The 20487-nt window shown below is 38.6% G+C and overlaps 1 protein-coding gene and 1 long non-coding RNA gene across 5 annotated transcripts in view; one reads left to right on the top strand and one right to left on the bottom strand.

The window, feature by feature from the left end:
* Positions 1–2096: 2096 nt before the first annotated feature.
* The window catches only part of LOC132228341 (uncharacterized), a 75391-nt gene continuing 57000 nt past the window's right edge, over positions 2097–20487 (bottom strand). For both annotated transcript variants that reach the window (XR_009451327.1, XR_009451326.1), the window contains one exon: positions 2097–6290. This is a non-coding gene — a long non-coding RNA (uncharacterized LOC132228341). The remainder of the gene's footprint in view (positions 6291–20487) is intronic.
* On the top strand, positions 5742–20155 carry TRIM13 (tripartite motif containing 13). 3 transcript variants are annotated; one of them, XM_059684565.1, is made up of 4 exons: positions 5742–5882; positions 6505–6578; positions 17753–17959; positions 18922–20155. In XM_059684565.1, exons 3-4 carry the CDS (start codon positions 17948–17950, stop codon positions 20146–20148), a joined length of 1239 nt encoding a protein of 412 aa, XP_059540548.1. In that variant the 5' UTR covers positions 5742–5882; positions 6505–6578; positions 17753–17947; the 3' UTR covers positions 20149–20155. The 3 variants fall into 3 exon arrangements, with proteins under 3 accessions (XP_059540548.1, XP_059540549.1, XP_059540550.1); XM_059684566.1 differs by lacking the exon at positions 17753–17959; XM_059684567.1 differs by lacking the exon at positions 17753–17959 and having other exon boundaries at positions 5774–5828.

Here is a 20487-nt window from a genome sequence, read left to right as displayed (position 1 = left end):
TTAGCTTGCTGCTGGGGTCCGGCTGATTGGGACTGGGCGAGATGGGCCAGACACGCCCTGGAGCCCTCCTGTGCGCCCTTTCCAATCGTGCATGCACTGTTGGGGTCCCAGATTGCAAGAGGGTGCAGGCCAGGCCGAGGGACCCCACCAGTGCACAAATCCATGCACCGGGCCTCTAGTTTATAATAATATAAAACAGATATTGAAAATTTTCCAAATTCTATCCCCTCAAATTGACAATTTGGTGTGTATTCCTCCAAGTATTTTTTCCTAGCTATATGCTACCAATTACATTTCTTTTCAAAATTGGAATCATAGTATACATAGTTTTTAACCTGATTTTTCGCTTAAAATATCTTATACATATCTCATTATCAACACATACAGCTTTATCTTCTTTTTAATAGTCATATACTATTAACTGTGTTGTGTTTTTAATATATAAATTTTATAATCTTATTTAATTATATTAAGTTTTTGTGGCATATTGTTCAATTTTTATGCTTAGAAAGAAGGTTCTCAATTTTTTTATAAGAATTTTCTGATGGACTAGTCAAGAAATTATCCTAATTTTAAAAGACAAATTATGGCCAAAACCGGTTTGGCTCAGTGGATAGAGCGTCGGCCTGCGGACTGAAAGGTCCCAGGTTCGATTCCGGTCAAGGGCACGTAGACGGCTGATCGATGTTTCTCTCTCATCGATGTTTCTGACTCTCTATCTCTCTCCTTTCCTCTCTGTGAAAAATCAATAAAATATATATTTTTTAAAAAAAAGACAAATTATGTTGTGAATGAGTGAAGACTACTGACACATTTGTATAAACTATAGGAGGAATCTGGAAAAACTTTGCAAATGAATGGGGAAAATATTGTCTTGATAAGATAAAATATATTGAAGTGCCTATTTTAAGTGAATAAAATTCACAATATATTGCCATTGCAGCTGATCTCAACAGCTAATTTTTAGAGATTTAAAATACATTAATGATGTTTGAAAGAGAGAACTCTTACTACCCCAAAATATTCATGAAAAAATTCATAAGCACTGTGTTAAGTGCTAGGAATGCACTGAGAAAACACAGGCAGATGCTCGCAAACACACACAATCTCTGCTTTTGCAGAGTTTACAGTTAAGTGGGAGACAAACATTATTCAAATAATGATGCAAATAAATATATAATAACAAACTGCAGTGTGTGCAATAGAAGAAGAGTATAGGATAAGAGCTGATTAAGATGGAACTGTCCTTGGCTTAGAACATTGTGGAAAGCTAACCTGGGATGTATCAGTTGTGCTGTGGTTGGAGGTAAGGATGGAGAGGTGGGTTTGGTGGCAGGTGAGGGGGTGCATTACGGAGAGAAGAAACTATAAGGGCAGGAACCCTGAAAGTGGGAGGAGAATAAGCCTTGGGTAACACAAGGGCTAGCTGAAATGCCTGCAAGAGGAAGAAGGAGCATGTCTCTGCTAAAGTATTTAAATTCAAACAGTTTTCACCATTCAAAAATGATGTAAATATAGGCTGTCAGGTTGTGTGAGTCACTGAATGATAGTTGAAGTCCTATGAGTGTCCTGAAACTGAGTGTTCAAAAAAATTCCAGAATTTAAGTGCTGGATAGAAGAGAATGCCCCAGCAAGTATTCCTGAGTTGAAAAAAGGAAAGCCAGGAGTGAGAATGACATAACTGAAGGCCAGGGAAAGAGGACCTTTTAAAGAGGCAGTGAGTGCTGCTAAGAGATCAAGGTAAATGAGAACTGAAAAAAGGTCCATTGAATTTCACAAGATGGAGGTCAAAGACCTTTACAAAATGTCTAAACTCTGCTGATATTGTATAATGAGTTTCATGCATCTTCTGAATTGTCTGTGTCTTTTGCCTGACTGGGAGGGGTATGGGTTGCTTTAGATCCAGTGCAAGCTCTGGGAGGTCCAGCCACATTCTAGCAACAACCAACATGGCGTTCTAAACAACAAAAGCATTATATGGAAAACCCATTTTTGACAAGGCATTTATTACCACATGCTTTGACATCAGAATCAACTAGGTTCTTATTAAAAAACATCTGTAATACTCTCAACATTAAAGATAATTTAAAAAAAGAAAAAAAAACATGAAATGTATTTCTTGCACAATACTTGTACAATTTCTTGTAGGTATCTGATAAATCTAGATATTCAGAACCAAAATTCTATATAACTGAAATATATGGAATCTGGAATTTCTTCAAACCAGGGACCAATTCCTTTAATTTCTCAAGTTTTAGGTAAGTTTCTGCCTTTTGTGATAAATGTATTTTTACAGATAGACTTTTTTTCTTTTAAATGGAATATTTTGGATGTTAAATTTCTCTAAAATTCTAGAGCTTTTTTAAAAACTGCAGTCTTCCTTTCTTCGAGTGTGACGTTTTTCCCTTTTTCTCTCCTTAAATGCAGGGAAGGAGGTATAGATAGAAGTGGAAGGATATATACTTTCTAAAAGGTCATCCTGGGCTGGGTGTGGAAAAGCAAAAATTATGATGCTTACTTCCTCTACTTCATAGGCAGTTTAGCTCTGCTTAAGACTATCATGGGAGCCTCAAAGTTATAAATCCAAGGCAACTGTAATCAAACCCAGCATGGTTTCTTCTTTCATATAACAGTAGCAACCATTTATTAAGCACCTGCTATGTGTCAGACACAATGTTGGTGGCTTTAAATATTATTTCCATAATCAAGTAAATCATGATCCCCATTTTACAGAAGACTGAAGCTTTGAGATGCTAAGTAACTTGAACAACTAGTGAGTAAGTGGTAGAGCTAGATTATGGATGCAGAACTGGTTCCAAAGCCTTTGCTCTTTTCACAACTTGGGATGTTAGTGCCTTTTATTGTTAGGGGTCCTCTTTGGGGGATGTTGGGGCTTGCACTCCCGACTTTGACAGCTGTTGGGAAGGACAGAAAAATAAAATGTTCAAGCGTATCTGAGGAGGCTCACCAGGACCCCTCTCCTGCACAACAATTGCTCCAGGCTTACTTATTAGATGTTCCCCACTCTGAAAATTTATATTTCAGTGTACACCAAATTGACACTGTCCTTTTGTTTTTTAATGGAACACCTGCTCACATGTCTTGGTAGGTGGAAGGAAAGCGGCATTTTTTTTTTTTAATCTTTGTCAAGGTTCAGCACGAAAACAATAAAACAATGCAACAAATAAGATTATGTATATATGAAGTTCTACCTATAAATATACTTATCACAAACAACAGAAAGAAATAAGACTATATCCATAGTCTTATTACTGTGCCGATGCATTAATTCCAATCTTTAGTTGTTAGTTTACTTATGTGAAGACCAGTCAATAGAAGGAAATTCCAGTGTGACAGAATTTTGACAATCACTCAATGTTATCTCTAACAGGATCTAGTTACATTGTGCTCTTCCAGGAAGGATGTAAGCTGTGTATATGTTTTAATCTGGCCCACCGTTACTCTCTTTTCTAGTTATACTATATGTGAGATTCTCTGACTGATATTCTTTTAGGATCATGGGAAGAGAGAGAGCCCCGTATTCCTTCCTTATTTTTCTATACTCAGGAGTTTAACTATATAATGTTCTCTTAGTAATTTTTTACAAAACAATCTAGAGGTTTCTATGCATGTTTAACCAGTGTTTTACATTTAGTTTGGCAGAAGTTTATTAATTAGAACTATATAAATATGTATTATACAATTACAGTAAGGATAAATTGTGATTTATGTGTTAATAACCTAACTTTCTCTCTTGGATCATTTTAATAGTGAGATATTTAAAATGTTTCTAAAAATCAGCCTTTAAAAATAATACTAATATAGGAGACTGGGGTGCAGTTTTTATTGGCACTGACAGTTACTGTGCTATAGAAAGAACCTAAACCTGGAACCTGATTTTAGCTCTGCCTCTTATTTACTTCAGAGAACTCCCTTCATCCCTTTCTTCATCTATAGAATGAGGATACTTTCCACTCCACAGTGTTCTTATGAAGATTAAATGACATAAATATAGCAATGTTCTAGAAAGACAAAATTGGATTTAAGGGACCTTGGGCATGGTGAGGAACTGGACATCTCAGAATAGTAGGGAGGTGCTTTTTATGGGTTTTGAGCAAAACATTTATTAGTCATGAGGCTCAAATTCTATGTATGGTAGGCCTCAAATACCTTTCTCCCAAATTCTAAGCCCAGACTTCCCCACCTGGGTGAACTCAACCCCAGGGCATATTCTGTGATGTTTTTGTCCTTGTTTCACTTCCCCCAGACTATAAAATTTGGAGAAGCCATTCCTTCATCTTTACATCCTTCTTATAACTGCTCATTGGTTAAGTGCTTAATGTGTTTATAATAGAGGCCTGGTGCATGAATTCGTGCATGGGTGGGGTCCCTTGGCCTGCCCAGGGATTGAGGCCTATTGGGGGGCTGGCCAGGGGCATGGACCCTGGGAGACTGGCTGGCTGGCCCCCCAATCGTGGCCTATTTGGGGGGCTGGCCGGCAAGGGGGAGGGGCCGTGGGAGGTTGGCTGTGGGAGTGAACTGACCACCAGGGGGCAGCTCTGCATTGAGCATTTGCCCCCTGGTGGTCAGTGCACATCATAGCTACTGGTCGGTTGACTTGTCGTTCCAGGTGTTCGGTTGTCTGGTTGTTTAGGCTTTTACTGGTATGTTTATAGACTAGAGGCCTGGTGCACAGATTTGTGCACCAGTGGGTTCCCTTGGCCTGGCCTGTGGGATCGGGCCGAAACCAACTCTCTGACATCCCCCTAAGGGTCCCAGATTTCGAGAGGGTGCAGGCCAGGCCGTGGGACCCCCACTGGTGCACAATCGGGGCCAGGGAGGGCATGGGAGGTTGGCCAGCTGGGAAGGGACCGTGGGAGGGCTCCAGGGGTATCGGGCCCATCTTGCTCAGTCCTGGTTGGTTGGACCCCAGCAGCAAGCTAACCCACCGGTCAGAGCGTCTGCCCTCTGGTGGTCAGTGCACATCATAGCAAGCAGTTGAACGGTCTTAGCATATCATTAGCATATTACGCTTTGCTTGGTTGAATGGACACTTAGCATATTAGGCTTTTATTATATAGGATAAGGTCCTTACACAGAGAGCTGCACATCAGAACAGTGAGTTAGATTAGCAACTGAAAAGCCATTAGTGGCTCATTAAGTTAAAGCCAATTTTTAGTTCCTCCTTCTCTCTGAAGGAAAGAGCAGCGTTTTTTCCAGAATGAAATCTTAAATAGAATTGGGCCGCTTAGTGTTCAGCTTAAAGCCTGCAAAGATACAGGTGCAAGGTTGGGTGTGGGGACAACCGTTCACTTTGGTTGTGCTCTGGCTGGAACCCCCTGGCTTTGGTCCCAACAGGAGTACCCCTCCCAGTCCCACCCGCCCGGTTGTGGGGTGCGAGGCAGTCAGCTGTCTTCCGCCCCGCAGGCCGCTGTGGCCGGGCTTCCGGTCTTGAGAGATGCAAATGAAGTGGTGTGAAGGGTTGGGCTTTTTTTTTTGTTCCTTAAAATGCAACGAACAAAAAAAAAAGTACAACAATCCAAACCCAACCATCTTGCTGCACACGCTGGCTTCCCGGCTGGCTCCTGAGACGGCAACGCCGCCTGCGTCCGCGCGCTCTGGGCGGGGCCCCCCCTCCGCCCGCCGGTCCTTCCCTGACGCCGCGCGCCCCGCCCGCTGCGGGCTCGGAGCTCCGGGCGCGCGCAGCCCCCCTGGGCCGAGCGGCCGCTCGGGACCCTCCCCTCTCCCCGGAGCGCAGCGGCGGAGGCGGTTGGAGGCGCCGGAAGGACTCCTGCCTCCCCCTCACCCTCTCCTTCTCCCTGGGAAAGGCAAGACGCGGGAGGCGGAACAAAGGCGAATCCCGACCCGGGAGGCGGACCGAGGTGCCGGGGGAGGAGGGCGGCGGGGCGGGCCCGATAGGCCCCACGAGTCCATTTTGCAGCCGGGAGCTGGGCGGCCGCGCGGCTCCAGGCAGGGCCCGTTCCGGCCCCCGGAGGTGCTAGCTAAGTGCCATCCGCCGTGCTCCTCTCGGGGAGCACGAGGTGGTCCCAGAGGTGCTGCCAGGGTGGGGGCTCGTTCTGGCAGGGCAGGCACCTGCGGGAGGAGCGGGGGGCTGGCCGAGAGCTCGGGGAGAGTCCAGTCCAGCAGCGCGGCGGGAACCTGCGGGCGCCGGGACCGCGGGTGGGGAGGAGCGGCGAGCGATGGGTGGCCCGGGGAGGTGTAGATCTCCTCCAGGAGGCCTGCTCCGCTACCGAGCTTGCTCGGCTCCATTGCCAGCAATTCCCTATCGCCTGGAAAAGAGAAGGCGACCGTGAACCAGAACCAGAACCGAGAAGCTTCTTAGTACAGAAATCTCCAGCCTCCCCCCATGCTCCTGGCTTTCACCAGGTCTTAGCAGACTGGTTTTGTTTGTGGGGGACAATTGAAAAAAACTGATGGTTAAGACTAAGAATCCTGTGCGAATTAATAATGCCTAACACCCTCTTCTTTGTTCTTTCTTTGCAGTAGCCTCCTTTGATTGTCAGTCACAACCTGGGAGATAGTAACCCAGAAGAATACACCTGCTTGCAGGGACAGAGGTAAACTACAATACATTTCCCTACATTAAAAAAAAAGAAAAAGAAAAACTCCCATTTTCTTTAGGCCCAGAACCTTTTAAAATTGTGTAAGATGTACCCTCATGGGTGACTTTTGTCTTTAAATATTTTATCAAACCTAAAAAAATAAATAAATAAATAAAATTCCAGATTTGGAAATTCTTTATGTGGCAATTACCTGAAATGTGTTATAATCCAGAAGTTTTATATTGCAGTGGAAAAGGGAGGCTTCAGCAGCATTTTGCTTTTTTATAAGTTTTTTCCCCCCTCTATGCCATGCTGCTAGAGCTTGTACAACAGAGCTTGAATTTTCTGACTATATAATAGATATTTTAAAAGCAGAATTTCATTTACATAGGCACTCCCTTTGGTAGAATTTGATGTAGCTGTTGATGAACAGGCTATACTTACCTTGCACAATGAGAAGATACATTTCTTCAGGCTTTCCCATCTTTCCCTAAAAATACCATCCTTTTTTGCACCAGCTGATGTACTAAACCTCCCTGCTAAGTCTTTCCGTAACGTACCAGATTATTCTCTTCATTTTCTACATTTATGATAGGTTGGTTACCTTGCCTTACTTCTGCTACAGCTTTTGTTCAGATATGCCCATTTCCATGATATTGCTTTGTAGCTGTTATCCTATGTAATACTTTGTATGTTCTCCCTTGAAATTACAGTTTAAGAGTCCAGCTCTATTTTAGGAACATTCTTGGGTAATACACTCATGCTCGAACATAATGCTTTAAATGTATTTACAGTGTTTGTAAACATATGTAATTAAACTTCTATATTTATATAGTTTAGCAGTTTTCAAGATTGTCAATCTTTCCAAGAACATTATGGAGGTACTATAAAAATCCTTACTCTGTGAAGGGTAAAACAGGTAGTTAAACCAGAGGTGGGGAAGCTTTTTTCTGCCAAGGGACATTTGGATATTTATAACATCATTCGTGGGCCATACAAAATTATCAGTTTAAAATTAGCTTGTTATATTTGGTCAAACATTTAATTAACCCACCCCTAATGCCTTGGCAGGACCAGACCAAATGATTTTTCTGGCCTTATATGGCTCTCGGGCCAGATGTTCCCCACCCCTGATAAACCTAGGTATTTAGAAGCAGGTTCAATGTTCTTTCCCCTTTGCTGGGAAACCTGTTACAACCTAAATTGTAAAAGTCATAGAATTTTATAAGGGATTTAGAGAGCCCATGATTAAACTTCTCCATTTTATTAATGAGGGTACTAAATTCTTGACCTGCTTCTTGGATAGTTCTAAGATGTAAGAATTGGAAAACTTAGATCCTGTGCCGAGCTTGCTGAGTATGATTGAGAAATCTGGGGATGGGGGAAAGGAGGTATTCCTTTTTTCACTTTGCTTAGTTAGATGATCTCTAAGGTGTTTTTAATCTCAGTACTTCTACTTTATTCCTTCCCCATAACATTTATATTTCCTATATATATCTAATACACAGACACATACTAATATTAACTGCCTTAAACTGTTTTATATTTTAAACTTGGATAGATATGGTAAAGTATACCTTGTTTTTTTATTAAGCTCTATAAAAGTATGGCTCTGTTGTAAGGTCAGGAACTGCATGGAGAGGTGGGGCACTCCCATCTCTTTGGTTAGAGTTCATAAAGTGGTGTACCCTTTCTAGAGGGAATTTTGGCAGTCTTTTCAAGAGTCTTAAAAATGTTCCTAATCTTTGAGCCACCCAACAATACACTTAAAGGAATTGTCTAAGGAAATAATCAGAGCTATGTACCAAGACTTTTCTACAAGATGTGCATTTAAGTGTTGTAATACCAGAAAAATAACCAATAAGAGCATATTCATAGGTACACTAGCATGTTTTAGAAGGATATATAGTGATGGGAGAAATGCATATGATAAAATAAGAGAAAAATTTGTGTTATGCTACCAGTTTTGTTAATATGTGTATGTGTACAAACACAAGATTGGAAGAAATATGCCAAAATAATACTAGAAGAAATGTACCAAAATAATAATAGTGGTTATTTCTTGCTAATTTAATTATGAATGATTGTCTCCTGTATTTTAAGAAAGACATAAAAGCTAATTGCATGGTGGTACATCTACACGATGGAATACTATGCTGCTGTAAAAAAGAAGGAACTCTTACCATTTGCAACAGCATGGATGGAACTGGAGAGCATTATGCTAAGTGAAATAAGCCAGTCAATGAAAGAAAAATACCACATGATCTCACTCATTTATGGACAATAAAGACCATTATAAACTGATGAACAAAAATAGATACAGAGGCAAAGCAGCATCGAACAGACTGTCAAACTACGGTGGGAAGGCTGGGGAGGATTGGGGGCGGGGGAGGTAAGAGATCAACCGAAGGACTTGTATGCATGCATATAAGCATAACCAATGGACACAAGACACTGGGGGCCAGGGGAGGCCGGGGGAAGGTCAAGGGGCAAAAAAAGGAGACATATGTACTACTCTTTGCAATATTTTAAGCAATAAAACAAAATTAAAAATAGAAATAAAAATAAATGAGAGAAAAAAAGCTAATTGCATGGATAGACTCTCCAAACTTCAGTATGGTGTCAACTTTCTATGTCTTTTTTATAAGGCATTAATCATACCTTTAGAGCAGGGCTGTGGAATGACCTGCCCATGGGCCACATGGCCCATGAAATCATTTGGTCTGGCCCTGCCAAGTTATTATGAGTAAGTTAATTAAATGTTTGACCAAATATAACAGGCTAATTTTTAAGTTGACAATTCTGTATGGCCTGTGAATGATGTTATAAATATCCAAATGACCCTTGGCAGAAAAAGGTCCCAGCCCTGTTTTAGAGTAACAGTATCTTTGTAAATGTGCTATATTTTTGGATTAGGGCAAGAATTGGCTTTTGATTTTTATTTAATCTTTACAAATATCATTAGAACGTTGGACTATCCATTTTTGTTATTCATAAAAGACACTGCCATTGTCATTACTTTGGGCTGGTACTAGATAACTAGAATAGCACTAGGATAGATTGCTATACCCACCTCTTACAAATACAAGTGAACTTTGACATACAGAATAGTTATATTCAAGTTAAGCCTTCTATAAAGCAAATTCCTATAACATGAACTCTTTTTTCCCCCCATTTAAAGATTTGTTTTTATTGATTTCAGAGGGAAGAAGGGAGAGGGAGAGAGAGAGAGAAACATCAATGATGAGAAAGAATCATTGATTGACTGTCGTTTGCATGCCCCATACTTGGGATTGAGCCTGCAACCTGGGCAGGTGCCCTGACCGGAAATCAAATTATGACCTCCTGGTTCATGGGTCAGTGGTCAACCTTTGAGCCACACTGGCCAGGCAACATAAACTCTTTTAAATTAACTTCATTATAGATGTAAATACATACATTTTTAAGGAAAGGCTGAATTGAAAATTTTTGCTAATAATTTAAATTACTGTATTTTCTGTGGCATAAGCATGGAGTGCCAACATGCATAATATAGCCAACCTAAAAATTACTTAAAGTTTAGCACCATTACCTTTCAACTTGATATATGCTGTAGAATAAGATGTGTATATCATTCTACACTGAACAAATGGAACATTGTTCATACCAATTACATTTCCAATAGTCATCTCAGAAATAAGTTCTTATTAGTTGGTAGGTGGTACTTATCAGTTATGTACTAAATGCCTATTTTCACTTGGTGCAGTGAATAATTTTGTCTAATCTAGTTAGTTGTCTATTGAATGCTAGACTTTGGCAGCACTTTCTGAAAACTGGAATTAACCTCAAATACAGAGTTAGTTGATATAATCTTTTAATAGGTACCAACCTGTTGGGATAATAATTTAGGTCAATGATTGCCAAGTTTATGGCTGTAAAGAAGACAATTTGTTTTAGGGATAAGAATTTGCCACTTTCATATAAACCTGTTTTTCTGGGAGAAAAACCAGACATTTCTGGTTCTTATAACTTTTGCAGAAATCAGTAGTTGGAACTTAAATTAACTTGATTTGAACGATTAACAGGCAAAGATAAATATCTGGGTATGGTTGGTACCAGAATAGGAGAATAATTTAGTCTGTATGTATATTTCCCTGTAATTCAGACACACAGTTTATTCAAATTGATTTCACCTCAGTGGGAGAGAATGGGATTCAACACCATTTGGAGTCCATATAGATTTTTTAGTAGTTGTACATAAATGGGATAATGATATCTACTGGGTATCTTAAAACCCTACTGATTTAATACTTCAGACTTACAGGATTATCTGTCTATCTATATATAAAAGCCCAGCGACCATTATGGTGGAACGACCAGACAACCAGAATGACCGGTTGCTATGACATGCACTGACTACCAGGGGGCAGACGCTTAGTGCAGGAGCTGCCCCCCCACCGGTGGTCACTGCGCTCCCACAGCAGGAACGCTGCTCAACCAGAAGCCAGGCTCACAGCTGGCGAACGCAGTGGCAGTGGCGGGAGCCTCTCCCTCTTCCGCGACAGCGCTAAGGAACTGTGCGCCAAGCTGTAAGGAGCAAGCAGGCAGGCATTTAGGAGCAAGGGGTCCCGGATTGCAAGAGGGTATAAGCCAGGCTGAGGGACACCTCCCCTCCCCCATCATAAATTTTGTGTATTGGGCCTCTAGTAGAATAATACCTTGGTAATTACCAGGTGTCACAAGGAAAAGTAAAAAAGGAAAAGAAAGATGAAAAGGGTGGGGAATAAGAAAAGAATAAGAGGAAATCAGAGATTTTACTCATTGAAACAAGTATGAAGAAGATGAGTTAAAAGAAGAATAAACAAAGGAAAGAGCCAAGGTGAAATAGTGGTACATATAAGAGAATGAAGAAAAGAGAAAAAAAAAACCACCCAGTTTTTCTGAGTGGTCTGTACTAGTTAGGTAATAACCTGGACTTTTGTTTTTGAGAATATCACCTTAGTCCGAAAACTGAACTTTCTGAGTAGGTAGGCCTTCCAAACTGGTGGACCTTCTGTACTAGCTTCATTTTGCCTTGCTTACCAGGAATCTGATTAGAAATATCTGGAGGGAAATTTCTAATTAGTCTTACATGGATTCATAGTTAACTTTTGTGTTTGCAAAAGCTACTAACAATTACATAAGCTATTTTATTTATTATTTTTTTATCCTCACCCAAGGATATATTTATTGATTTTTTTTTAGAGAGACAGAGAGAGAGAGAAACATTGATCTGTTGCCTCCTGAATGTGCCCCAACTAGGGATTGTACCCACAACCTTTTTGGTGTATGGGATGATGCTTCAACCATCTGAGCCACCTGGCTGGGCAGATAAACTATTTTTAGACACAGAAATATGTGATATCTTAATTTTAATATTCTTTTTTTGAGATATTAGAAACCTTCATCTTTGTGCTGTTTTGATTAAGTAAGTTATGAAACGGTCTATAAAAGCCAGAATGAAGTGTAATAACACATTGATATAAAGTACTTAAAAACTTTGTAAATAATTTTCACATATTATTAGATACCTTTCAAAACAGTTGTACAATGAGGACAGAAACTAGTATGTGTAAATTTTTTTTGTTTTTTAAATATATTTTATTGATTTTTTACAGAGAGGAAGGGAGAGGGATAGAGAGTTAGAAACGTCGATGAGAGAGAAACATCGATCAGCTGCCTCCTGCACACCCCCTACTGGGGATGTTCCCGCAACCAAGGAACATGCCCTTGACTGGAATCAAAACCTGGGACCTTTCAGTCCACAGGCCAATGCTCTATTCACTGAGCCAGAATGGTCAGGGCTATGTGTAAATGTTTTGTCGAAGGTCACAGACTGAGAGCCAGACTAGTATAGTATGTCAGTCTCCTCACAGACCTGTATTCAGAGATTCTGAATAATATATTTTTTAATTTATAAAATAATACTATTCCAGATTAAGCTCTTTGTGATGCTTAGCGTATTTAATGTTTCTGAAGTTTTGCTTTTTTAGCTCAGTGTGGTTTTTGGGTTTTTTTTTTTTTTTTTTTTTTATTGCTTAAAGTATTACAAAGAGTATTATATATGTCTCCCTTTTTTTCCCCCCCGCCCTTCACAATCAGTATGGTTTTCTTATAATTGGCCATCCTTTTTAGTTTTGTTCTCTCTTTTTGCCAACATTTTTCTTTTCATTTTACTTTATTGATATTTATTTATTTTAAATATATTTTATTGATTTCAGAGAGGAAGGGAGAGGTATTGATATTTATTTATTTATTTTAAATATATTTTATTGATTTCAGAGGAAGGGAGAGGTATTGATATTTATTTATTTTAAATATATTTTATTGATTTCAGAGAGGAAGGGAGAGGTAGAGAGAGATAAAAACATCAATGATGTGAGAGAATCATCAATCAGCTGCCTCCTTTACGCTCCCCACTGGGGATCAAGCCTGCAAACCCGGGCATGTTCCCTGACCGGGAATCGAACTGAGACCTGGTTCATAGGTCCACCCTTAACCACTGCGCCATACTGGCCAGGCTGCTTTATTGGTTTTTGAGAGAGAGAAAGGGAGAAACATCAATTGGTTGCCTTCTGCACGCTCCCCCACCAGAGATCAAACCTGCACCTGGTTGTGTGCCCTGACTGGGTATTGAACAAGCCACCTTTTGGTGTAACAGGACAACACTCCAACTGTGCCACACCAGCCAGGGCTCTGCCAACTTTTTATTGTGAAAATTTTCAAATATACAGAAAAAATAAATATCCTTACCTACATTCGATAATTTATTTATTGGATCCTTATTAAGTTTCAAGAAAGCATTATTAATGGATCTCATATAAAATAGAATACACTATACTACTTGAAAATAAGCTTAATTAGTGTGCTTAGAGGAAGTGATTTATAAAAGAAAAAAAGGTGATCCCTTTTATTCTAAGCATTGTTCCAAGAGAAGATTGATATCTCAGTGTAGTAGAGCTTCTCATATTTAGTTTTGTCTGTGAACTCAATTTCAATATTTGTTATCTAGTTAACTGTTAGGTATTTGGATACTGCTTTGAAATTCCTGAATTCAAAGATGCCTCAAAAGAGGGTGGAAATTTGGTTTAAATCCGTAAGGTAAGAAGTATAATATCTTGGCTTTTCTTTTTGTTCTTAATGGGATTTGAAAAGAAATCATGGGTAATATTTTGAACAACTTCATATTGCTCTCAACCAATGAAATTTAAAAGTTTATAGGAATGTTTCTTTTAATAAATAGGGTTTTTTTAAAAAAATAACTTTTGCTTGCCCTAACGGTCCGGTTTGGCTCCGTGGATAGAGCGTCGGCCTGCGGATTGAAGGGTCCCAGGTTCGATTCTGGTCAAGGGCATGTACCTTGGTTGTGGGCACATCCCCAGTAGGGTGTGTGCAGGAGGCAGCTCATTGATGTTTCTAACTCTCTATCCCTTTCCCTTCCTCTCTGTAAAAAATCAATACAATATATTTTTAAAAAAATAACTTTTGCTTAATGAATAAGTGAACACCTTTTGCATTGTAATGATTTTGGGTTGATCATTTAAAAACAAAGGACTTGTAGGAGGGAGAAGTCTTAATACACACAGATTAGCTTTAATATCTATTTTATGGCTCCATTCCTTTGTAAGTATTAGCTTTTCCATTTTTAATGTTTTGTTTTATATTTATAGAGACTGTTGAAGCTATATCTATATAACCATTCCTGGTAGAATTGTTAATGTAGTTTTTGTAGTTTTCCTTCAGTGGATATACCTTGAAAATTTGCTTAAAATTAAATCTGTGGTTCTGTTATACAACTGTGTATTTGTCAAAATTCATAGAACTGTACACCAGAGTGAATTTTACTTATATAAATGAAAAAGTATATTTAAACTATAAATATGTCAGGAAAACATAGTTGAAAGACAAAGAGGTGGTAGACAACAAGGTATATATTCATTTACTTTCTTTGTTGCTATAAAATGGGAAATTTTTGCCCTGGTCAGTGTGGCTCAGTTGGTTGGTCCTGTACATCAAAAGATTGCAGGTTTAATTCCCAGTTAAGGCACATACTTTTGTTGGGATGCATCTGGCTATGGGATTAATGTTTCTCCCTCCCCTTCTCCCTCTCTCTCTTCCTTTCCCTAAAAATCAATAAGCATGTCTTTGGGTGAAGATTTAAAAAATAAAAAAAACTTGGTAAATACTTAATTGTTGGGAAAACAGATTTTGGTGCTTCCCAATTGAGACCTTTTGGTATTCAGAAACACAGTCAAAAAAAAGAAATGAATCTTGGGAAACTTGGTTGCCTTTATACACATAATTTGACATTGGTTAAGTCAAAATTTATGACTGAACAATAATTTTGTTTATATAGTTTCTTGATGTTAGTAGAGCTTCTCTTCTCTATTAGGAAAATTAGCCCCCAAAAGAGGAGCTATGCACTTTGGTTTCTTCAAAGGGGTAAACTTTATTGATTTCTTCAGATTTTATGTGTTAGAAAATTCTAAATTTAAGAAAATTCTATAAATTCATTTACTGTAAAGCATACTCTTCAGGTAATGAGACCAAAATCTTATTGTGTATTTTCATTTAAAACTTTTAGTTTTTACTCCGAGAGGAAGGGGGGAGGGAAAGTTGGGAGAGGGAGAGAGAGAGAAAGAGAAACATCCATTGGTTGCCTCCCTCATGCACCCTTTGGTGTATGGCACCACGCTCCAACCAACAACCATACCGGACAGGGCTTCATTTAAAACTTTTGAGGCAGTAAACTTGCCATGGTTTTTTGGATTAGAATATATCTCAATTTTCTCTAAAACTCAGCTATGGAAGTGGTCACATTGTTTTGTCATAGAGACAGTTTTGAGTATAAAGGTAAGGGATGAGAAAGTAAAAGTATTTAAAGTGAATGAAAATAAAAATCTTTAAATTATAAACCAAAATTTGTATGCTATATTATTAAAAATGGAACAATAGGATCTATCATAATGTTGATGCAATTTGTAAAAAAGGGACTTTGCAAATAGTAATTTTTTTCCTCCGGTTCATTTTAAGAGTTGTAAGTTGATTATGGCTTTGAGATGACTTTATTATTTCTAAATTTTCCTCTGTGTGTCATTTTCCTTTTTACTTTTGATCATACTTAATTGCCTTAAAATTCTTTTTGGCTCCTATTGCAGTATCCTCAGTTTTCTTCAAAGTTTCTCTTTGCCGTGGTTGCTCTTTTTCTCCTCCTCATCCCAACTGTGCATCCTTTTTTTCCCTCTTTCTTATTTATTTAATATGCTTGAATAGGATTCTCTGAAAATATTAACCTTACAAGGATAAGTAAACCCTGCTACTTTTGTATTTCTACTATCTACTCCAAAATCTAGCCTTCGCATAGAATTCATAGGTGAAAGATGATAGTAGAAGTGATAAAGTATGGAACCAGGACTAGGATCGGAGGATATTCAAGTTTTCCCTCAGTGTTTTCAGCTAGCACACCAGTTTTCATAGCTATTCTCTTCCCAGTGCTTTTCAAAGGTTGTATGATTTGTCTCACAAAAGAGTTTTCCGAAAAATCAGTTCATCACACATTTGCCATATGACACTCAATTTGACAGAATAACCTTGCTTTAGTTCTACATACTAGTATATTAGTATATCTTTCACAACTTAACATAAAACTATAAACTAATTAGCCTTGCAAGCTCAGCTTATCTTTTAAATACTATTTATCTTCTGGATTGTAACTCTAATTGCGACTCTTAAAATTACTGTTAAAAAATTATTTACTTATTTTTTATTATAAGATGGCCTTCTGAATATTAGACCCTTTTTTTATTACTTTGGTGGTAACATTATACATACATATATATGTGTGTGTATCCCTAACTAGAACTGAATGAGGACATACATAGCACTATTTAAAAATTTTAGAAGTTTTAAAATGTTCATATAAAAATAAATAAGCTTTGCATTGGGAAGCTTTGTTTACATGTGTACAGTACAGTAGATATTTATTATAAATGAAAACAAAAATTTTAAGATAGTAATTTAAATAACAAGATAAACCTATTACATGTTAACATAAATAATTTGTGAAAAACAACTTTTTTGAGACACATTTGTGAGAAGAGTGGCATTGGTTTACATATAGATCTCTTTAATGAATTATTTATTTTTTTAATCCTTACCAGAGTAAGGATATTTTTTCCATTTATTTTTAGAGCAAGTAGATGGGAGGGGGAGGGGAAGAGGGAGAAAGGGAGAGAGGAGAGAGAGAGAAACATGATGTAAGAGAGACATCAATTGGTTGCCTCCCACACGCACTCCAACCAGAGGGGAGGGATCTAACCTGGAATCTGCAACCCAGGGTACGAGCACTTGACTGGGAATTGAACCTTGACCCTCGGGTGTGCAGGCCTAAGCTTTAACCATTGAACCATTTGCGTGAATTACTGTTTAATAGAAAACATCTAGAGTCTTTTATCTGTCTCTGCTGTAGTAAGTTCTTTTGGCTGAAATAAACAAAGAAAATAAAATCTGGCCTTGCACAGATATGTAGATGGTGAGGGGAGGAATATTTTAATAGCCTTTTCTGATAATTGGGGATCTTTGCTTCTGTACCATAAGTCAACAAGCAGTAGTTTCTTAAAGGTTAAGTTACAGTATGGAATCTGAAATCATATTTTTTAACATATTTGGTCTTTTGCTCTTTTACCCATGCATAATTTGTAACATGCATTGATGATTGAACTTGTTCGTTCACTGTGTTGTGCAAATCTTGACATATTTTATCATATAGTAATCTTCCCACTAAAAAACCCCCACATTTATTATTATCACCCCTTCTCTCACTAAAAGTCTTTAATTTAGGGAAGTTATCAAGCTCTTAAATGACAATGTTTTCCAAAGGTCTAGTTTTCACCCCAAAACTCAACTTTTATCATTGGGAAGAAATACTGTTTTTTCTCATGAAGTGATAGGCTCATTTTATTCATTTTCAAGAAAAATCTCTGCCAGATACCTAAATCGAAATGGCCATAATTTTTTTACTTGTTCTCTCAAGTAACAATGGTGTTCCATGACAAAAACAGTTGGTTCGTTTCAGCTTGCAACTCAGTCACATAAGCGTTTTTCCTCCAGGCAATCGTCTGCTGGTATGTGGCAGAAGTGCTGTGTGTTTACTTCCTATTTTATCATTAAAGAATCAAGATTTAATAAAATGAATACTTGTTACTGCTTCATCAAGAACATTCTTAAATGAAATTGGCTATCCCCAGTTTGATGTGGTGGTGAGAGGAATACAGGCAACAACACAGTTCGGTACTATGTGTTGCCTTGCTTGATTCCTGCTAAGTTTCCAGCAGCCTCACCATTGCTTTTACAGTGCAGTGGTTAACATGGTGCCAAAAGCAGTAACAGCTCAGTATTATTATGAAAATCGTATTGACTTCCTGGATGCCCTGAAAGAGTCTTAGTGATACCCAGGTTTCTGTCCACCACATTTTGAAAACTAATGCTACAAGATGGCTTTGATTACTGCTCTGCTATTTTTAAAAATGCATTTAATTATCTAAGGAAGAATGAATTACAACTCTCTCATTTTATGTCTTTACCTATCATTTTAGTAATTGTAATTTTGCCTTTGAAATAGGAAAAATGCCATATTTATTTATATTTTTTATTGATTTCAGAGAGGAAGGGAGCGGGAGAGAGATAAAAACATCAACGATGAGAGAATCATTGATTGGCTGCCTCCTGTACTATCCCCTACTGGGGATCGAGCCCACAGCCCGGGCATGTGTCCTGACCAGAAATCAAACCTTGACCTCCTGGTTCATAGGTTGATGTTCAACCACTGAGCACACTGGCCAGGCAAAAATGCCATTTTAAAATAAAAGTATGCATGAGAATACATGCTTGGCTTTATATTTCTGTGCTGCTTTCTTTTAAATAGCACATTTTATAATTGTGGGCCCAGACTAAAGAACTCATTCTACTCAGACACTGAGTAGCTTTGTTTCTGACAGCAGTAGTCAGCTCTCTGTTTTAAAACAATCACTTGGATGCTGCTGGCTCAACTTGCAGTTGTCCTAGTCCTAACCCTGTCAGCCAAAGACTTGTTGGAAAGCCCACACAAAGGCCTTGTGTACAGGGAGCCCTGCTAATAAGGAGTGTGTTCTAGTCCCAGCAGATTAAATCTGCTTTGGTGTGCATTCCCTTCCCAGATTTCTTACTTATTTCCTTTGTTTGCCCTGTTATTTCAGTGAAAGGTTATTTTTAATATATATGAATATAGTTTCTTATAATTATTATATAGTGCAAGTGGAGGAGGTTACTGGAATAAAATAAAATGTTTATTTCTCTATGGTAGGATGTGATGGAGCTGCTTGAAGAAGATCTTACGTGCCCAATCTGTTGCAGTCTGTTTGATGATCCTCGAGTTTTGCCTTGCTCTCACAACTTTTGCAAAAAATGCTTAGAAGGGATCTTAGAGGGGACTGGGCGGAACTCATTGTGGAGGTCATCTCCATTCAAGTGCCCCACATGCCGTAAGGAAACTTCAGCCTCTGGAGTCAATAGCCTGCAGGTTAATTACTCCCTGAAGGGTATTGTGGAGAAGTATAACAAGATCAAGATCTCTCCAAAAATGCCAGTGTGCAAAGGACACTTGGGGCAGCCTCTCAACATTTTCTGCCTGACTGATATGCAGCTGATTTGTGGAATCTGTGCTACACGTGGTGACCACACCAAACATGTCTTCTGTTCTATTGAAGACGCCTATGCTCAGGAAAGGGATGCCTTTGAGTCCCTCTTTCAGAGCTTTCAGACCTGGCGTCGGGGAGATGCTCTTTCTCGTTTGGATACCTTGGAAACTAACAAAAGGAAATCTCTACAGTTACTGACTAAAGATTCAGATAAAGTGAAGGAATTTTTTGAGAAGTTACAACACACATTAGATCAAAAGAAGAATGAAATCCTTTCTGACTTTGAGACCATGAAACTTGCAGTTATGCAAGCCTATGACCCAGAGATTAACAAACTCAACACCATCTTACAGGAACAACGAATGGCCTTTAACATTGCTGAGGCCTTCAAAGACGTGTCAGAACCAATCATATTTCTGCAACAGATGCAGGAATTCAGGGAAAAAATAAAAGTAATCAAGGAAACTCCTTTACCTCCCTCTAATTTGCCCACAAGCCCTTTAATGAAGAACTTTGATACCAGTCAGTGGGAAGACATAAAACTAGTAGATGTGGATAAACTTTCTTTGCCTCAAGACACTGGCATACTCATGGGCAAGATTCCCTGGAGCTTTTATAAGTTTGTAGTAGTCATTCTGCTTGGCCTTCTCATTTTCTTCGGTCCTACTGTATTCTTAGAAAGGTCTTTATTTGATGAGTTCTCAACCTGGAAAGACCATCTTTCACACTTCAGTTCCTATCTGACTAAATCGCCTGATTTTGTAGAACAATCAGTTTTTTACTGGGAACAGGTGACAGATGGGTTTTTCATTTTCAGTGAAAGATTCAAGAATTTTACTTTGGTGGTCCTGAATAATGTGGCAGAATTTATGTGCAAATATAAACTATTATAAAATCTATTTTAAGTGCATAGTTCTCTTTTTTTGTTAGACATTTGTTAGAGAACAGAGTGGTAGTTTAGATTTGGTCAAAGATTCCAGTCAGATACTTTCCTTCAAAAGTAATATCTTACATATGCCTTTCAAATTAGGTAGTATAAAGATAAAAGTGAAATTTAACTGTATAGTCCTGAACCCTCCTTTTTTAAAGAGTGCTTTTGAAATAAGTATCATACTCCCCAATATTGTGTTTATGCTATGTAAAAAGGGGAGGTGAGAGAGCACATGATGTAATATTGTATTGATGAGGTAATGTAATAGTGATTGAATCTAATAAAGACTACTCTTGTAAAG

This window comes from Myotis daubentonii, chromosome 2 (assembly GCF_963259705.1).
Source record: "Myotis daubentonii chromosome 2, mMyoDau2.1, whole genome shotgun sequence".
NCBI lineage: Eukaryota > Metazoa > Chordata > Mammalia > Chiroptera > Vespertilionidae > Myotis > Myotis daubentonii.
Note: the sequence above shows the minus strand (reverse complement) of the source record. Positions and strands in the feature narration are given on the sequence as shown.